The sequence below is a fragment of the Pleurodeles waltl genome, chromosome 6 (assembly GCF_031143425.1).
Source record: "Pleurodeles waltl isolate 20211129_DDA chromosome 6, aPleWal1.hap1.20221129, whole genome shotgun sequence".
Classification (NCBI taxonomy): Eukaryota; Metazoa; Chordata; class Amphibia; order Caudata; family Salamandridae; genus Pleurodeles; species Pleurodeles waltl.
In genome coordinates, this window is record NC_090445.1 from 225,795,890 (window position 1) to 225,817,346 (window position 21,457).

The window sequence follows — 21,457 nt, forward strand, 5'->3', positions numbered from 1 at the left end:
CCACCACTTGAGAAACGTTTAAAAAAATCTCAAGGTCACATCTGACAAAGGGAATTCTTATACCAAATGCTACACAACAGTTGTTTACCTATTCTCTACCACAGAGGTAGGATTTGGGGTGTAGGAGAGGGAAGGACCAGGTAAGGCTTGGCAGGGAGGAGCATCTAATACATCCTCCAGTAAGGGCAGGAAAGAGAATTGGTGGGCACGGCTTGGCTGCTACTGAGTTCAAAGTATTATGCAATTTTACCAAGTGGAATCACCGCCCACTAACATTGTGCCCAGTGTTCCAACACTGTTGGGAAAACCAAATACAGGAAGATGTCCCATTCGGAGTGATAGAGAGTGAGCGCCTAATTGAAGCACACATCATAGGTGTCCTCCGACACTTTAACACAACAGGATAGGTATCTGTTAAAGACAGTGAGTATGCTGAGTGAAGAGGCAACCAGGTCATATCCCTCTTCTACAAGTATCTAACGTTAATTTCAGATCTAATTACTGAAAATTGCCTTCCATTTGCACTTTGAGGTGGAAAGCTTGAAATCTGTCCTCAAATGAATGAAGACATACTCTTTTCTAACTTTACAATGGGTACAACAGGAGATCCCAAAAAGATTCTAGACAACCTGCCATCATGTCTTTTTAATACCCTGCCTTTTCAGTTATGGTACTCAGGTAAGACAGAAAAAATAAATAGAAAATGTCCATCTTAGACATCTCACTTTACCATTCCTATGATTGAAGATTTCAGAAGAGTCTTAGGACAATCTGTCTTCATGCTGCCCACTGACCTAGAGGGCCTTCATACTGGGAACTAAACACTATCCTGCCAAAATCAATGGTGTCCCCTTGAAAATCAATGCATAATCCACACCACCATTGTTTGTCAAGGGAAGTAACAATCTAATTTGCCCACACACTGTCTAGAAAAGTTAGTGAGCTCCAAGTTAGATACAAAGAAGACTCTTAAAGTACATTCCAGCAGTATGGGCTCATTCTTCTCATTCTTTTCTGACCAAAGTCATTTTCGATTTTAACTCAAGAAGAAGTAGTGGAAGGAGGCCTCACTTCCGAGGCAGCAATCAAGTTGCTCTTCTAGCCTACTTTTCATGGATATTTGCGAGAATCCTTCCAAAACTAGTGCAGAGGTTTGAGGCACTTATGTTGGTCCACTTAGGGCTCCTGTGCGGGCAGTTGTCATGTGTTTGGGAAAGGCATTTCCACTGTGTGTGGGGAACATGGCAGAAGAGATTGCCAATACTGTTAAGGTATGCTGTCCACAATGTATATCAAATGCCAATTTTTGATCCTCCAGCTTACACTAAATTTAGGAACAGAAAGGCCAAGACTGACAGAACTTGGTTTTGACTGCCTGTGGTTAATTTCACCAACGTATACCTCTGTGGCTATTGTTTTTTTACATTTAATAAACACAATTATCTCTGTTAGCGTCATAATTTATCACAATCACACAAGTAAACAATCTGCCACATTCAGTAGACTGCAAATGTATCTTACTTGTAACAACGCTGCTTACTCACCTAAGAAGAAGTACTTGAGTATTTGCTTCAGCATGACCTTTTGGATTTCAGGGTGTGTGATGGAGTTCAGCAGTTGCCTCTTCTCAGGGTTGGAAAATATCATGCTCCCTAACTTCTCCCTGTTTATCTCGCCTCCTTCAAGCAACACCTCAGGCCCAAATAGTTGAATTATCTGCTGATAGCCTGGAGCACTGGGTTGGACCACTGACAGTATAGAAAGAAACAAAATATTTTAATGCACATAGTTGGCGATGCCGAGCATTAACAAATGTCCACAGTAACAGTGCATGTGTGCCTTTACTAGGAACAAAGACCACATCAATATTTTACAGTACGCAGACTTTGTTCAGAGTGATACGTTTTATACCACAAAACCCCAACCTAGCAGGCAGACAAGGGAAAAAGATGTGCAGGTAGGTTAACTTGATATAATTTCTCCAGGCCTGAAAATATTCATACGAACATTTTGCAAATTAGTTAAATGGACCAACAAAAGGTCTTTTACAGCTATATACAGGATGTTGTGCATTACTTTTTTCCACTGCTATAGGGTTACTTTCGCAATATAGGATTTTTACCCTCAAAAGATAGGCCCAGTAAGGGCATAAAATAAAAAAATGTTACGCACTCTTGCAATCATGGAGAAATGACCAACCATCTTGCTCACCTACAAGGCAGAGATCGACCCCTTGTCAGCGGCCACTCCCCCGCTGCCACAGATTGTCCTTTCTGATTTCTGGACCACTATAGTACCCTAGTGCATTGTAACCCTTCTTTTGTGCACTTTATTTTGTATTTGCCTTACTGTATTTTGTATTTGCCTGTATCTGTATCACTGTGTTCACCGCTCCTGCCGTTTTCCCACTCTGTGCCTCCTGTTAGCCTCTCCAACCTCCTAGGACTATGTATGGAGGCTGCAGGGCGGGCACGCAGCAGGCGCACCACGAGTGCACTGAAGGTGAGTCAAAGGTAAGCCCATCTGCGCCTGGACTGTGCCCAGCAACAGGAACCCTGGTTCTTCCACCCAGTACAGCTACACCGCCGCAAACCTCCAAGCCCTAGATCCCAGGCCCATCGTCAACAACTGCTCATCTCCAAGCACCACCAGATGACCATTCTCCTGCCAGCACTGCTGCTTCGCCTGCAACACCAAAGCCACAAACAACATTGAGACATCGCAAACACTACTGCGCCCACCACACTGACCAAAACCACAACGGCACAACTGCAATGCATCCTACTCAATGCACGATCACTCAGCAAACACGCCACAGAGATCTGGGACATGATCTCATCCCTCACCCATAATGTCTTCTCCCTCACAGAGACCTGGCTGAACCCCACCTCCGTGCCAGACATCGCCGACACCACTCCTGAAGGCTACAAGATAACATACTGGGTCCGAACCAACAAACACAGAGGTGCAATTGCCATCATCTAAAAGGATACCATCCGCTGCACATCCACCTCAGATGACTCAACCCCAATAATGAAGCATCTCCATTCCAACTTCACACAGACCGAAAAAGCACCATCAGAGGCACTCTCGCATATAGACCACAAGGACCACACCACAACTTCTGCAACACCATCGCTGACCTCATCACCTTGATCACCATCGACAAGCACTAGATCTTCCATGCGATCTTAACTTCCACCTCGGCGACCCCAGCGACACCAACACACCTGACCTCATGGAAAGCATGAACAACATCGGCCTCAGGAACTTGTCACCGACCCTACCCACATCGCAGGCAATAGGATCGACCCCATTTTCATGTCCAGCGACAGAGTCAAGTACAACAATGTCTCACCTGGACCGACCATGACAATGTCCATTCCACCATCTCAGGACCTACCAACACTAGCACTACACCTTCCAGCTCCATGTGCAGAAACTGGAAAAAGATATCAGAAGACCAGTGGCACAACACTTTAAACTCCCACATCCCAGAGACAGCATCCACCCCAGATCAGAAAATGAAAAACTTCTCCCAGAGAATCACAGAATGCGCGGACACAATCACCCCCGCCAAGCCAGCCAAATGCAAGGACCTGCCAGGAGAGTCAGCTGGTTCACTGCAGAACTGAAATCCACCAAACGCAACTGCAGGCAACAAGAAAGGAAGTGGCGCAACAGTAAAAAGACAGAAGATCTTACCACTTTCAAGACAGAACTCAACCAGTACCATCACCCCCTGAAAGAAACAAAGAAAAACACCACAGCAGACCGCATAAAAGCCAGCACAAACCACACCAAGGAGCTCTTCGCCTTGAAAGAGTTTACTAATCTTGCAGCCACAGAGAACAACAGTACACCCTCCCAAGAATTGTGCAACACCCTGGTGGACTTCTTCCACAAGATTTCAGTCATGTATGAAAACTTCAAATTCCAATCCCCTGACGTCGACAGCATCAACCTGCTCACATACATAAATACAAACCCCGAACACCTGCTCACCCATTGGGACCCTCTCACAACTAAAACTGCAAACTCTATCATAAACTCCGTACACTCAGGAGCACCCACGGACCCCTGTACCCAACACACCTGGGGATCAAGATGATTGGCAACGAGCTCAAAGAAGTCCTAAACACCTCCATCACTCTACCCTCCTTCCCTAAGGACTGGAAACACGCTGAAGAGATGCCCCTCTTGAAGAAACCATCCGCTGACCCAGCAGAATGGAAGAACTAATGGCCCATCTCCCTACTCCCTTTTCCAGCGAAGGTTCTCGAAAAGACAATCAACCAGCAATACACCAAACACCTGGAGCACAACAACCTCCTGGACCCCTCTCAATCTGGATTCCGAGCCAACCACAGCACCGAGACAGCCCTGATCACAGCCACTGACAACATCAAGACCCTCGTAAACCACTGCAAAATGGCAGCCCTCATCTTCCAGCACCTGTCAGCCACCTTCGACACCGTCTCTCATCAAATCTTGATCAACAGACTCCACCACATTGTAATCCAGGGACATGCCCTCACCAGGCTCGCCTCATACCTCACCAGATGATCCCAGAGAATCCTCAGAAGAAGATCATCTTTGGCATCCCCCAATTATCGTCCTTCAACTCCACGACACCCAGCTCATTCTCTTGATGTCAGAAGACCCCTCCACCACCAGAGCCATCTTCCACAAATGCATGATGAATGTCACCAAATGGATAAAGGACAACTTTCTCAATCCCAACATAGACAAGACGGGAGGCCTCACCTTTGAGAACAACACTTTGCCATGGAATGATGCGTAGTGGCCTGCTCAACTCAACCCATCCCCTGCCCTGACAGACCATGCCTGGAACCTTGGCATCATCTTGGACAGCAAGCTGCCTATGAATAAACAGTTAAACACAGTCTCATCCGCCTGCTTCCACACCTTACACATGATCTGCAAGATCTTCAGATGGCTCCCAGTCAAGGACGGTCATGCAGGCCCTTGTCACCAGCAGACTGGACTACAGGAACACACTCTACATAGGAATCACTGCACGACTCCTGAAGAGACTACAGATAATACACAACTCGGAGACAAGACTCCTCCTCAGCCTCCCCTTACAGACCAACATCACACCCACCACAGGAAACCCCACAAGTTCCAGATCCAGAAGAGATGCCAGTTCAAGATGTTCACCCATGCATACAAAGCCCGGCACAAACAAGGACCAGTGTAAAACAACAAACAAATGACCTTTCATCAACTGATCAGATACCTATGATCCACCTCCCTCTTCCTCGCAAACATTCCCTCCCTCCCGACCCGCCAATGAAACAGCAGGTGAAGCTCATTCTCACACTGGGTGGCCAAAGTCTGGAACAACCGTCCCCTGAAACTTAGGGACGCCTCTTCATTCCAGGAATTCAAGTAAGGACTTAAGACCTGGCTATTCCATTGAACAGATCACCAGGAAGCAGGTAGCAACCCCACCGCCTCAAGACCCTCATGGGTGATTTGCTCCGCTTTATAAATCTTGATTGACTGATTTTATATTCATAATTAGAATGACACATTGGTGATTCTAAGAGAGAGAAAGCAATTATCTGAGAAGCATGTTTTCTTTCTATTTCACTTCTGAAGGAGAAGTAAATCATCTGTCTGTTACAACTAGCTATTTATGATAAAGTGCTCTGCCATGCCTCTCAGATATCTATTACACTACAATGTATTTCAATATGGAACTGAAGTATGCCCTCAATAATTGGAATTTGCTAACCAGATTCCATTCAAAACCTTTCTAACAGGGGTTGCCACCACCATGTATACTTCTATTTTGAGATCTCAAATACCAACTTAATTTCGGATGTGGCTAATCTGGTTGTTTCCTGACCTTATTTAAATGACAGGAGAAGTTTGAGGCACTGCCAGCTTCTTGAAAGGTGTTGTAAAGGCATGTGACTATCCCTAGCAAATACAGCATGATCACATAAAGGAGATAGAAAGCCTCTGTTTCAATCTTTTCTCTTCAGAAGAATAGTATATTCCTCCAGTATGGGCCTAAACTAGAGGAACTAGGCCCTGGTACTGAAACAGCTAGGCTTACTTCAAGAATCTGCCATCTAGGAAACTCAGCATTTTCCAGAACACCAGTCCCTTCTCTTCACTTAATGGGACTTGATGTCTCTGTGTGGCACATGCATATTTTCTAAACTGTTGCTTTAAAAAAATCTAAGCATTGGCAAAGCCAATAGGTCTCACCTATGCAAAAGCCACTGGTTTTGGCAATGTGTTTTTGCCATGTTGTACACCAGTGTGACTGCTGTTCAGCATGGCTAAAAGTTAGTGACCTAGGGCCAGATGTACCAAAGGATTTTACCCATTCTGTGTCTATGGGAAAAAGCTTTTGTACATATGGCCCCTAGAGTGGAGAGAGGGAATAGAGTGTCATAGAATGAATTTGTTGGATTCAGTTCAATCCAAAACAACCAGTCCCGCCCCAAACTGCCCCACTCCAATCCAAAACAATCTGCCACACTATGGTCTGCCCAACTCCAATCTGCCCACGCCAATCCTCTCTACTCCAATCCAGTCCACCTCACCCAAATCAATTCACTCCATCCCAATTTACTTCACCCAATCCACCACAATCCACGCCACTCCAATGCAATCCGCCCCACACCAATCCAATCTACCCCACACCAATCCAATCTACCCCACACCAATCCAATCTACCCCACACCAATCCACCACAAACCACCTCACTCGAATCCAAAATAATCTGCCCCACACCAATCTGCCCCACTCCAATGCCAAACAATGTGCTCCATTCCAATCTAACACAATCTACCTCACACCAATCTTCCCCGCTTGAATCCAAAACAATCTGCCCCACTTCAATCCAAAACAATGTGCCCCACTCCAATCCAAAACAATGTGCCCCACTCCAATCCAAAACAGTGTGCTCCACTCCAATACAAAACAGTGTGCTCCACTCCAATCTGCCCCACTCCAATCCAAAACAATCTGCCTTACTCCAATCCACAGCACACCAATCTATCCATCCCACTCAAATACTATCCACCCCACCCACCGCACCCCAATCCAATCCACCTCACTATTATTCAATCCATCTCACTCCAATCAAATCCACCCCACTCCAGTCAAATCCAATCTAATCCACTCCAAACCACCCCACTTATATCCACTCCAATCCAATCCACCCTAAACCATTCCACCTCAATCCATTCCACCCTTCGCAATCGAATCCACCTCACTCCACTCCAATCCACCACACACCTTGTCTATCCAATCCACCCACTCCAATCACAATACTCCATTCCACCTCACTTCATTTCACCTCACTCTACTCCACTCCACTCTACCTCACTCAAGTCCACCACACCCAATCCATTTCACCCCACTTCAATCCACCCCACCTCAGTGCAATCTACTCCACTCCAATCCACCCCATTCCAATCCACTGCACCCCAATCCAAACCACCTAACTCCAATTCAATCCATCTCACTCCAATCCACCCCACTCCAGGCAAATCCAATCTACTCCACTCCAAACCACCACACTCCTATCTACTCCACCCCAATCCAATCCACCTCAAACCATTCCACCTCAATCAATTCCACCCCTCACAATCGAATCCACCTCACTCCACTGCAATCCACCACACACCTTGTCTATCCAATCCACCCCACTCCAATCACAAAACTCCATTCCACCTCACTTCATTTCACCTCACTCTACTCCACTCCATTCTACCTCACTCAAGTCCACCACACCCAATCCATTTCACCCCACTCCAATCCACCCCACCTCAGTGCAATCTACTCCACTCCAATCCACCCCATTCCAATCCACTGCACCCCAATCCAATCCACCTAACTCCAATTCAATCCATCTCACTCCAATCCAAACCACCCCATTCCAGGCAAATCCAATCTACTCCACTCCAAACCACCACACTCCTATCTACTCCACCCCAATCCACCTCAAACCATTCCACCTCGATCCATTCCACCCCTCACAATCGAATCCACCTCACTCCACTGCAATCCACCACACACCCTGTCTATCCAAACCACCCTACTCGAACCATAATACTCCATTCCACCTCACTTCATTTCACCTCAATCCACTCCACTCCACTCCATTCTACCTCACTCAAGTCCACTCCACCCAATCCATTTCACCCCACTCCAATCCACCCGACCTCAGTGCAATCTACCCCACTCCAATCCACCCCATTCCAATCCACTCCACCCCAAACCAATCTACCTCACTCCAATCCACCCCACCCCACACCAATCCACCCCACCCCACACCAATCCACTCCACCCCACCCCAATCCAATCCACCCCACTCAAATCCAATCTACCCCACACCAATCCACCCCATCTCATTCCACCCCAGTCCAGTCCACCCCTCTCAGTCGAATCCACCTGAACTCACTCCACTCCAATCCACCACACATCTTGCCAATCCAATACACCCCACTCCAGTTCACCACACTCCATTCCATCCCCATTAAGGGGTTTTAGAAGATGCATTTTCTGGACACAATTGTTCAGTTTCTGATGGGTGTTCAGTACCCTATTCTACTTTGAGCTAGGATCATCTAGAGCTACATGCACTTCTGAGAATATTCTCTGCTTTCATCTGCAAGAGGTTTGGGACTTTCACATGAAGAAATAAAAAATGAAAGCAGGCCTTGTAAAATCTACTCGCTGACTCCATACCCAAGACATATTTTATCAGGTTGAGCCCACTCCCTATTGCAAGTCATCTTTTATCCGATCAAGCTATTTTTTAGGTCCTACTAGTCCCTTCTGGCAGTTCATAAAGAACAGGTGTCTGTTCAGTCAGAAAGTGAAGGAGTAATAAGACACCTTTAAATCTTCATATCTTGTCACATTTTCGCTGAGTTCAGAGACAGAAGTCAAAAGTCAGTTTGTCTTCTTGGACGTATTTTTTCCTTCGGACTGCAGAGTTTCAGGATTTTGTATGTTGAACTGTCTGATCTGCTGTACAAAGTGTGTGAAATGAAAAGCTGTAGGTTGTCAGATGTTTCCTAGCAGACAACATTTAAATAACTAAGTCACCTGTGCAAACATTTCAAAATATATTTCAGTAGTTGCGAAAGCCAATTTTTGTACTTCTATGTGATGAAAAAAATGTTTTAATAGGATGAAAACAAACCAGGACACTTTACTTGGTGATGTGAAAATGACAAATATGTTTTCTGAAACAAAATGTTCACAGATTATTGTTAATACACCATATAGTTTTGTCAGTAAAGCTGTAAGTTAGTGGGAAGGTTTTTGGACATTTCTTAGAAATGTACTGCCTGCAAATGACAGTGTGCTACCACATCATGCTCGAGTAATATGTTTATTAAAAGTGAGTGTTTAAACAAACTAAGAAACACTCCTGCCCTTGTGTCAATGCTATTAGTAAACTAAGAGGCAAGTCATGGGTCATGTGCTCCCTATATGTGGGCTAGATTCTATTATACATGGAGTAAATGTTTAGTCTATTTAATCAAACAAAATAGGTCGTTTTGTACAGCAGAAATACTGAACTCACATACTTGAAGGTGCACTCATGTGAAAATGAAGAAAAAGGCGAATCTGTAAAATAAAATGCTTGCCTCGGACCACACAATTTGAGACCTGTTTATGGGTCAAGTACATTACAGTTAGGTTGAGTAGGTTATTCAAGTTACTCAACCAGCAGGTCTTTTAACATTTTTATGATTTTTCGTGGCCTAGAAAGGTATTTTCAAACAGGTCTGATGTGAAAAGATCAGTATTCCTGTAATTCAGCACTCTGCATCAGCCATGTACTCATCAGGATGGTCACTCCACCAGAAATTATCTTGAGCTACTTCAAGGACTTACATGGTGACCTTACAGAGTTGCTCAAGATGCCTTTCACCAGGGATTGACCCTAGGTGTCAACTGTTTAGACTTTTACCTCAACCTGCTCTAAGCTAATTTAGGCATGCATATACTGTATACTAGATACATAGCCAGGATGCCTGTGCGGATTTGACTGCCTGAAAGAGTACTTATACCTTGCCACATGGTAATATTTGAGGGACTTACAGAGCATGCCCCTTACGGTAAACAGAGACACTTTAAAACGGCAGTTGATTCATAAGGATAACACAGAATCTTTATTCTGGCACTGCGCAACCCACTATGCCCATAAACAAACACCGGCCTATTCTTCAACACACAGAGCGCCCCCTAAATATATATTGGTAGCTGCCGCTGGGGGTCCACTAAAACATCACATGCTCAAGCAGAAAATATGTAAGTATTACTCTGTCAGGTACACTAAATGTGTGTGACAAAAGAATGTCTATTGCCTACTCTCGTATAGCAAAGGTCTTCTTCAGAGAATGTTGTATGAAGCTGAACTTAAATAAGAAGTCTCTCGCACTCCGAAAACAAAAATCACCTGGAGGCTCCCCATAAGCCATGAAGTACCACCTATTACATGACATTGGTCATGCTTCACTTTGAGTAGATATTTAGTCCGTCATATGCTGCTGTCTCAGACACTGTCAATGAGGCCCTCTGTAGCAGCATTTCCACCAGGTTTTCATGCACCTTCCAGCCATGTTTTTCCTCAAACGCCCTACAATCCACACTTACAGCTAGTGGGGTCTCCCTTGTGACCACTTAGAGTACCCAAACAGGATTACCCATTCACACAGGAATGCTTTCCAGACAGATACATATCATCTAGAATAAGTGATCTGCTCCATCCTCTCCTGAAGAGAGTTTCCATGAGAAAACTCAGCTCAGGCCTCACTTCACTTGCACCCACCAGCTTCAGCGGATTTTCCACTGCCTGTGAATTGTTACAATTAAATATTACAGTCAAATACATAGCTACCTATGATATGTGGCTTAGGTTGTATGCTCTGGGATGTTGGGCTGATGTTCTTTAGTATGGGTGCTTGAGACAGTGTAGAACGTAAAAGGTAGAATGTAGATGGTGAGTGATTCTGATGTGAGGAGTCCTTTTGACTGACTTGGGTGCAGTAGTGTTCTCTGGTTGCTTCAGTTATATCCTACAAAATATATTATTGAAATAAATATTGAAGGATAACCACACGTTAGAGTTGTTGAAAAAAGCCCTCTCTGCAGGGACATCTCTAAACATTTTGCCTTCACGCCTCCTATTTTTACTGAATTTATTTTTGGTGGCCTTAGGAGTCTGTGAACGTTACCACTGCTAGCCAGTGCTAAAGTGCTAATGCTTTCTCCTTAAAACATGGTGTAATTGGCTTATACCCAATTGGTATATGTAATTTACTTGTAAGTCCCTAGTAAAGTGGCATTACATGTGCCCAGGGTCTGTAAATTAAATACTAGTGGGCCTGTAGGACAGGTTGTGCCACCCGTTTAAGTAGCCCTTTAAACATCTCAGGCCTGCCAATGTAGAGCCTGTGTATGTAGTTGAAACTGCCATTTCACCCTGGCAAAGTAACCCACTTGCCAGGCCCACACAGTCATTTTTAATACATATAAGTCACCCCTAGGGCAGACTTTGGACAGCCCAAGGGCAGGGTGTAGTGTATTTAAAAAGGTGGACATGTACTTTTAAGTTTTGCATGTTCTGGTCGTGTAAAACTCTTAAATTAATTTTTCACCACTGCAAAGCCTATCTCCCACAGGTTAACACTGTGGATGCCTTATTACATTTTGTAAGTGTAATTTCCAAATGGGAAGAGATAACTGGTTCATGTGTGGTGGAATCCTAATTTGGAATCCTGATTTAAAATCCTAATTTATGGTGGAATCGGATTTTAAATTACAATTCTGAAAATGCCACCGTTTAGAAAGCTGGCATTTTCTTGCCTTAGCCATATGGTGCCTGCAGCCTGTCTCTGGTCACATGACTGGGTGTAGGTGGCAGTTGGGCTTTGTCTATTCCTCCTAGCCAGCCACACACAATATGAACGTATGTGTGACTGAATGGGCCATCACTGGCAGGATGGGAGGGAGGAGCTGGGCTCAGCCACACGTATGCATGAATAGGCTGAGTCCTGTCTCCAAACAAAAAGCTGCATATCCCCCTGTAGTGAGTCAACAGCCGGGGCTAGGAAGGGAGGGCATCTGTGCACTTCAACGGTATGCCTCTAGAAGCTTCTCTCCACTTCAAAGGCACACTGGTGGTCATTCTGACCTCGGCGGTAAAAGGCGCCTACCGCCGGTCAGAAATCCTCCATAATCCCGCCGCGGTCGCGGAAACCCGCCACGGTCATTCTGACCCGCAGAAGGCAAACCTCCGAAAATCCGACCGCCACAACAGACCGCCAGACCAGCGGTCGGCGGAAAGGTGGAGGTGACAAAACCTCCACCGCCACGCCAACAGAAATACGCCCATCCCATTACGACCCACGAATCCACGCGGCGGTCATTCAAACGCGGTATTCCATTGGCGGGACACACCGCCGCGGTCAGAATACACACAAACGAACAAAACTCAGCCACATTGGACGATTTGAATCCCACACACCTGATACACATACACACACCACTCCCACACACACAATACAATATAAAACACCCACCCACATCACCCACAAACCCCTACGCTAAAAAATTCGTAAAGAAGGCAAGAGCGAGACACCAGCATCCAAAAAATAACAGCCACAGCCACTCAACACCATCACCCACACACTATCCACACACAAAACAACACACACCACCACACTCAACTCACTTAAATACACATACTCCACCCCACACATCATACACACCACCCCATGGCACCCCAAAGACAACCCCGCTTCACAGACGAAGAACTCAGGGTCATGGTGGAGGAAATCGTTCGGGTAGAGCCCCAGCTGTTCGGCACACAGATACAATACACCAGCATTGCCCGGAGGACGGAGCTATGGCAGCGGATTGTCGACAGGGTCAACGCAGTGGGACAGCACCCCAGAAATCGGGAAGACATCAGGAAGCGATGGAACGACCTACGGGGGAAGGTGCGTTCCATGGTATCCAGGCACAACATCGCCGTGCAGAAGACTGGCGGAGGACCCCCACCTCAACCCCCACAATTCACATCATGGGAGGAGGAAGTCTTGAACATCCTGCATCCTGACGGCCTCGCAGGAGTCGGCGGAGGAATGGATACTGGTAAGTTGAAGCTTCAATACTGCTTCCCCCCCACCTGCATGCCAAATCATACCCCAAACCTCACCCCCATCCTCGAACCCCACCCTCACCCCCACCCCCACCACCATCCTCACCCCCACCACCATCCTCACCCCCACCCCCAGCACACCTATTCCCCGCCAATGTCTCACCATCACAACCCACACATCCCAAAACCTAGGCCTGCATGCGTCCACTAAGCATGGACACCCATCACCAAAGCATGCCCAATGCATATACACATCCCCCCCACAAGCCACCCTCACCAAAGCCCCCACACACGAATGCCAGCACTTGGGGACACGAGAACCCACAGATACACCCATATGCCACACATTGAAACTATAACCATACCTCTATACCCCTGCAGGACCCGACCGTCAACACACCGCGGCGGAGGGGCCAGAATTCTCCACACCCCCCACCCAAGAGGCCGTCAGCGATGACAGCAGCTCTGTCGACCTGGACACCGATGACCAGCCCGGACCATCGGGGACCTCTGGACAGTCGGTTCCCCTCACACAGGCCCAGGCCACTACAGACCCAAACCCCTCTGGGAACACCAGCACAGCTCCCACCCAGCGGGCCCATGCCTCTGTCTCCAGGGCGCGTCAATCTGCGGTGTGTCTACCACTACAGGGCACCCAGGATAACCCACCACCCCAACAACAACAGGGACCTGGGGGCAGTGGTAGTGGGCACACCGGCCAGGGGGCAGAGGCCCAGGGAAACAGGGGAACTCGGAGGGCAGTTGTGCGACAGGGGGGGGAGGAGAGGCCCAGGGAACCCACTCTCCACGAGGTCCTCACCACCATCATGGGAGCATACAACCGCTCCCAGGAGACGATGGCGACGGTACTGGCCCGGTTCCAGGAGATCCAGGTACTGCAGGAGGAACACTATCGGGGGTACAGGGAGGACATCAGAGCCATCAACACCACCCTGGTTACCATGGTAGGGCTGCTGCAGGACCTCGTCAACAACAGGGCGGACACTCAACAACACCCAAGGGCCCCTGCCACTAGCCTGGACCAAGAACAGCCAACCACCTCCGCCGGCGCTAGTGGACAGGAGGCCCCCGCACAGCAGCAGCCCACCAGACCCCCACCTCCTGCAGGAGAAGAACCACCCCGCAAGAGGGCCCTGAGATCTCGCAAGAAGACAGAGTAGGATGTCAAGACCCCCGCCAGCAATGGATACCACCTGATGTCATCCCACTGTCCCACATTGTCACCCTGTCCATCCTTGAACTGCCCATGCTCCATCTCTCTGTTCATTGAATGGTAATTTTTTCTGTTCCTGTACACCTGCTCCCTGTCTCTTGGGGGAACCAAAGCCACATGGGTCCCATCAATGGCACCAATTACGTTGGGAATATGTCCAAGGGCGTAGAAATCACCCTTCACTGTAGCCAATTCGCCCACCTCAGGGAAAATGATGTAGCTCCTCACGGATTTCATCAGGGCAGACAACACTCTGGATAACACCTTCGAAAACATGGGCTGAGACATCCCAGAAGCAATTCCCACGGTTGTCTGAAATGACCCACTTGCCAAGAAATGGAGTACTGACATGACCTGCACCAGAGGGGGAATCCCTGTGGGTTGGCGGATGGGGGACATCAGGTCGGGCTCCAGCTGGGCACACAGTTCATGGATAGTGGCACGGTTAAGACGGTAGGTCAGGATAATGTGGCGTTCTTCCATTGTCGACAGGTCCACCAGCGGTCGGTACACGGGAGGATTCATCCGTCTCCTCGCCCAACCCAGCGGACGGTGCCTAGGAAGGACAACATGGAGCACACAGTCAAGCAACCCACAGGTACGTACTCACAGCTAGCACAGTATACGATTCTCTATGCAGTGAATGGCGTGTCTGAGTGGCTATGCAAGGCCTAGGCCTGTGTGACGCAGTTGAAATTGAGCCATGTGGGCCCTGGAAATGGCGGCTGCCTGACCTGTGAAGTGTGACAATGGGATGTGAGGTCAATGCGCTGGCGTGGCACACCGCGGCGGGCGAAGACCGCGGCGCGAAGCCGCATTGGTTAACATTGAAGCCTATGGGTTTCAGGAGCCAATGGCGAAGGGCGCCGGCGGTGGCGGGACGCACCGCCGCGGTACGCACCGCCGCGGACGTGACCGCCATTTTCTATCTACTTATCCACTTGAACTTTCACAGGAGAGGACCTATACTGCAAGTGTTGCTGTGACCTCGGTCTGGAAGGGACAATGGCTGCTGCGCCTGGGGAAAGGGCCCCTGCCTTCACTGGAGAGGAGTTGGAGAAACTTGTGGATGGGGTCCTCCCCCAGTATGCGCTACTCTACGGTCCTCCAGACCAACAAGTGAGTTTAATTCAATATGGATTTGGGGCCACTGGCTGGCTTGGGGGCCTGGCGGGGGGCCTGGCGGGGATGGGGGGCATGTTGGGCCTGGCAGGGGGCCTGGCGGGGATGGGGGCATGTTGGGCCTGGCGGGGGGCATGGCGGGGGGCCTGGCGGGGATGGGGGGCATGTTGGGCCTGGCGGGGGGCATGGCGGGGGGCCTGGCGGGGATGGGGGGCATGTTGGGCCTGGCGGGGGGCCTGGCGGGGGGCCTGGCGGGGATGGGGGGCATGTTGGGCCTGGCGGGGGGCATGGCGGGGGGCCTGGCGGGGATGGGGGGCGTTGGGCCACTGGAAAGGAAAATGCTGAGAAACTTGAACGTGGTATTTCTCCCTCCCTGTACGTGTCACATAGGTCCGCGCCCATGAGAAGATCGGGATTTGGCGTGCCATCGCCAAGGAAGTCCGGACCCTGGGGGTCCACCATCGACGGGGCACCCACTGCCGCAAGAGGTGGGAGGACATCCGCCGCGGGACCAAGAAGACCGCCGAGTCTCTGCTGGGGATGGCCTTCCAACGTAGGCGGGGTGCCTGCCGTCAACTGAGCCCCCTGATGTTCCGGATCCTGGCGGTGGCCTACCCTGAATTGGATGGGCGCGTGAGGGCAGCACAGCAGACACAAGGGGGTGAGTACAAGCATTATCTACTCTGTTGTCGCGCAGTGGAGGTGTCTGGGTGGGGGAGGAGGGCTGGGGGTCCCCCTAGGCCAGGGCGATATCTGTAGGCTGGGCACCCCCGTAAGCCCCTGTGTCCCCAGCCACCACCCTCAGTAGTTTGTCAGTACAGCCATCCCTGGGCCGTGTCATCCATGGGTGCAGTTGTCAACTCTAGGCGTGTAGGGCATGTTCCACGGAATGCGTAGCGGACCCCAAGTGCGCAACTTAGTGCAGGGGGCATCTGTGTCTGTCATGTCCGCTAACTGTACCGGAGATCCATGTACTCAATATCCCTTTATTTCTCTCTCCCCCCCCTTTTTGTTTGTCTTTCTGTGCTTGTGTGCATCAGCATCATCAGGCGGAGGAGAAGTGGCATCGGGGCAGGAGGGAGCTGCATCTCACATGGCCCAGGAGGGCCATGCCACAGAGTCAGACTGGACCAGTGAGACGGAGGGCGAGGGGAGCTCCACGATGGGGACGACTGGACCCTGCAGCGACACGGACACGTCCTCGGAAGGGGGCTCCCTTGCGGGGGTGGCACCATCCGTGCCCCCCGCCATTACAGGTACAACCGCCATCCAGCGCACCATCTCCGCCCTCCCAGCAGCCCCTCAGCGTTCGCCCCGTGCCCGCTCTGCCAGGAAGCCGGGCATCTCCTTCGCCCCAGGCACCTCAGGCCCTGCCCCTGTTACCCCCGCTGCCCTCAGTGAGGAGGTCATTGACCTCCTCCGAACGCTCATTGTTGGGCAGACTACCCTTTTGAATGCCATCCAGGGGGTGGAGAGGGAGGTTCATCGCAGCAATGCGTACCTGGAGGGCATTCATTCGGGTCAGGCTGCCCATCAGCGATCGTTCCAGGCTCTGGCCTCAGCACTGACGGCAGCCATTGTCCCTGTCTCCTGCCTGCCTCTACTAACTCCCTCCTCCCAGTCTCCTGTTCCTCTGCCTGTCCCACCCACACCATCAGACCAGCCTGCACACACCTCAACACCCAAGAGAAGCTCATCCAAACATAAGCACCACAGATCACGCAGACATTCACACACGCAACATTCCGATGCAGACATGCCAACAGTCACTACCACCTCTGTGACCCCCACCTCCTCGTCTCCCTCCTCCCTCCCTGTGACGTCTACACTCACACCTCCATTCACCTCACCATCAGCCAGTGTTTCCATCACCAGCACACCCTCCACTCCAGTCCGCACACGTGCAGTCACCACCCCCACTGCCATTTACACGTCCCCTGTGTCCTCTCCCACTGTGTCTGTCACCCCCTCTTCCACACCACACAAACGCAGCCACCCACCCACCCAACAGCCATCCACCTCACGACAGCCTATCCCTCCTGCACCTGCACCCAAAGACAGCAAACGTGACTCACCTACAACCACATCCTCTCCCTCCACTCCCATTCCCACTGTACCTACCACTCTCCATTGTCCCAAGAAGCTCTTCCTCGCCACTACTAACTTCTTTCCTGACCCTGAGCCCCCCCCTCCTTCTCGTCGGGGTAAGAAGAGCACCTCAGCCACCACCAGCCCTGCAGCCCCCTTGACAAGGGTGCAGGGGTATTGGAGCCCGCCAGCCCGCATGTCTGGATCTTCGCCCAGCAGCAAGGGGACAGCCAGCCCACCCCCTGGGAAGAGGAGCAGAAGGCGGAAGGGTCGCCGCAGGAGCCCGCCTTCTACATCCCCCCCGGACACCACCCAGAGACAGTCACCAGCCACAGCTCCAAAGGGAGGAAAGGGCCACAGGCCCACGACTAAGGAGGGCAAGGGCAGCAAGTCGGAGAGGTCAGGCAGCAGGCCTGCTGCCCAGGAGGAGCCCACAACCCCCATAGCCGCTGCCCCGGGAGGAACCGGCACAGCTGCCCCGGGAGAGCCCACCACCCCCATAGCCGCTGCCCAGGGAGGACCCAGCCCAGCTGGCCAGGAGGGCCCCACCACCCACAGCCCAGGTGGGCAGTGAAGGAGCACCATCCCCGCTGCCCAGGAGGGCACCACCAGGCAATTAGCAGTTGGCCATAGACCGGCCGCCGTCTCAAGAACCGCTGAACTGGGCCCTTCAAGGCAAGGACCGCTGAACTGGGCCCTGCCGTCTCAAGAACCGCTGAACTGGGCCCTTCAGGGCAAGGACCGCTGAACTGGGCCCCGCCGTCTCAAGAACCGCTGAACTGGGCCCCGCCGTCTCAAGAACCGCTGAACTGGGCCCTTCAGGGCAAGGACCGCTGAACTGGGCCCCGCCGTCTCAAGAACCGCTGAACTGGGCCCCGCCGTCTCAAGAACCGCTGAACTGGGCCCTTCAGGGCAAGGACCGCTGAACTGGGCCCCGCCGTCTCAAGAACCGCTGAACTGAGCCCCGCCGTCTCAAGAACCGCTGAACTGGGCCCTTCAGGGCAAGGACCGCTGAACTGGGCCCCGCAGTCTCAAGCACCGCTCCGCTGGGCCCCGCCGTCTCACGCACCGCTCCGCTGGGCCCCGCCGTCTCAAGAACCGCTGAACTGGGCCCCGCCGTCTCAAGAACCGCTGAACTGGGCCCTTCAAGGCAAGAACCGCTGGCCCTTTGGCAGACGTGGCAGGGCAGGATCTATCTCGGGCAGGGCTGCAGGATGTCCTCTGGCCAACTTGCCTCCTCCAGTGGCAGTGGGGTCTGTTATGGACTGTATGGACTGTGGCTTTGCTCTCCCCAGGATGGCCCAGTGGGCAGGCCACCCACTGTATGGACTGTATGGACTGTGGCTTTGCTCTCCCCAGGATGGCCCAGTGGGCAGGCCACCCACTGTATGGACTGTATGGACTGTGGCTTTGCTCTCCCCAGGATGGCCCAGTGGGCAGGCCACCCACTGTATGGACTGTTTGGACTGTGGCTTTGCTCTCCCCAGGATGGCCCAGTGGGCAGGCCACCCACTGTATGGACTGTTTGGACTGTGGCTTTGCTCTCCCCAGGATGGCCCAGTGGGCAGGCCACCCACTGTATGGACTGTATGGACTGTGGCTTTGCTCTCCCCAGGATGGCCCAGTGGGCAGGCCACCCACTGTATGGACTGTATGGACTGTGGCTTTGCTCTCCCCAGGATGGCCCAGTGGGCAGGCCACCCACTGTATGGACTGTATGGACTGTGGCTTTGCTCTCCCCAGGATGGCCCAGTGGGCAGGCCACCCACTGTATGGACTGTATGGACTGTGGCTTTGCTCTCCCCAGGATGGCCCAGTGGGCAGGCCACCCACTGTATGGACTGTATGGACTGTGGCTTTGCTCTCCCCAGGATGGGCCAGTGGTCATGGAGTCCCCTCGTGGATCTGGCGTCGTGTACTCAAGTGGCTGAGGTGCCCCCCCTTCCCTTCCCCCTGAGGTGCCTGTCCTATTTTCTTTCTGATTCCCCTGCAGTGTTCTCTCCGTGGAGTTCTTGTCGTGGGACTGGGCCTTGCCCCTTTGCACAGGACCCCTGTGATCCACGGACAGTGGTTGGACTACATTTAGTAGCTGTATATATTTTGTACATAGTTTATTTATTTATTGGGATTACTGGTGTACATATTTCAATATATCTGCCCGTTTATGATCTCTTCTTTTGGTCTTTGCATTATTTCGGAGGGGGGTGGTTTGTGGGTTGTGACAGTGATCTGTGGGAATGCATTGATGTGTGTGTTGTAGTGGGTGTGGGTGGGTGGGTGGGTGTGTGCCGGTAATCTTTTCCCTCCCCTGTGTCGTAGGTGCAGTACTCACGATGTCTTCCGCGCCGCCGGGCGTGCTCCTGGTATATGAGCAGGAATAGGAGTGCGGGGATGACCTGCAACTCTGGTTCCATACTGCCGGAATCTCGCGTGGAGTGCGTAGAGGTGAGCGTTTTCCCGTTCGTAGTCTGTTTCCGCCGTGTTCTTATCGGCGGTGCTCCCGCCCCGGAAAAGGTGGCAGATTGGTGGGTCGTAATAGGGTGGGCGGTACATTGTCTGCCGCCTGGCTGTTGGCGGGAACCGCCGCGCTGTTTGTTTGTACCGCCGTGGCGGTCGGAGTGTTAAGTTGGCGGGCTGTGTTGGCGGTTCCCGCCAGGGTCAGAATTGCATATTTTAGACCGCCGGCCTGTTGGCGGCTTGGCCGCCGCTTTATCACCGACCGCCAGGGTCAGAATGAGGGCCACTGTGTCTAAAAGAAGGGCATCATACATCACCACTTCAGTACACTACTGGACCTGTGGATACTCTGCCAGGAACAAGGACTGCTGTGCTGCTACAAGGACGGCCATGCTGCTGGACTGCTACTCTGAAGGAGCTGCTGCCTTACTGTACTGACCTGTTGCCTTGCTGTGCTGATCTGCTGCACGCTTGTCGGGGGAAGAAGAGCTGGAACTGCAACTCCATCTTGAACCCAGGACCCCACAGTGACTCGAAGGGCCAGCAGACTACCTCCTGATCGGAGCCTCAGGGACACAGCAGGCTCCCCACAGGTCCTGGACCTATGTTCAGTGGGTTCCTGACCCCCCAAGAGGTGCCTCTCAGGTCTTGGTCCCTCGGTGTGGCTCTTGAAGAAAAGCTTGGGGGCTCTTCGCAACTGTAGGGAGGCCCTTTCACAACAGAACCATGGAAAACCAACACAAGCCACTGCAATTTCGTCTCTTTGTACAGCAAGCACTGATTGCCCACTTGGACCATCCACGCGGGGTTCCTGCCCACCCATCCGTAATGCCAAGCCTGCTCCTTGCGCCATGCCAACCACTGCCAGTGATGCTCTCCTTGCGATCTTCTTCCACGCGAACGGGCCTCTTGGCACAAAACTTGAGAAGGTGAACTTTCAGTGGGACTAACTTGGGACTGTATCCGACCCTCACTCTATCACAGTCGGCTTGATATTTTGAATTTGACCTGGTCCAGCGTCATCAGATCGGCCCGGTTGGCGTTTTATGCTTTTAAGAACTATTTTGCAAAATTCATAGCTCCGGTTCTACTGATAGGATTTTTGTTATTTTAGTCTTGTTTCCTTTATATAATTAAGCTATATTTCTCTAACCAGGTGTGTGATATTTGTGTGGTGCTTTTAGGGTGTTTACTGTTTGAACTTTTACACAAATACTTTACACATTGCCTCTAAGCTAAGCCTGACTGCTCTGTGCCACGCCACCAGAGGGTGAACACAGGTTAGTCTGGAGGTTGCTGGTACCTTACCTGACTAGGATTGTGGTTGCTGCATGACTATGGCTTATAGCCAAGTAAACTAGTAACTCAGTTTCTAAAAAAAGAGT

At 51.0% G+C, this 21,457-nt stretch overlaps 1 protein-coding gene across 4 annotated transcripts in view; it reads right to left on the reverse strand.

Annotated features, from left to right (window-relative positions):
* The window catches only part of DCAKD (dephospho-CoA kinase domain containing), a 292,941-nt gene that overhangs the window by 159,269 nt on the left and 112,215 nt on the right, over positions 1–21,457 (reverse strand). For all 4 annotated transcript variants that reach the window (XM_069237947.1, XM_069237948.1, XM_069237945.1 and 1 more), the window contains one exon: positions 1,545–1,748. In XM_069237947.1, coding sequence (XP_069094048.1) covers positions 1,545–1,748 — 204 coding nt within the window. The remainder of the gene's footprint in view (positions 1–1,544; positions 1,749–21,457) is intronic.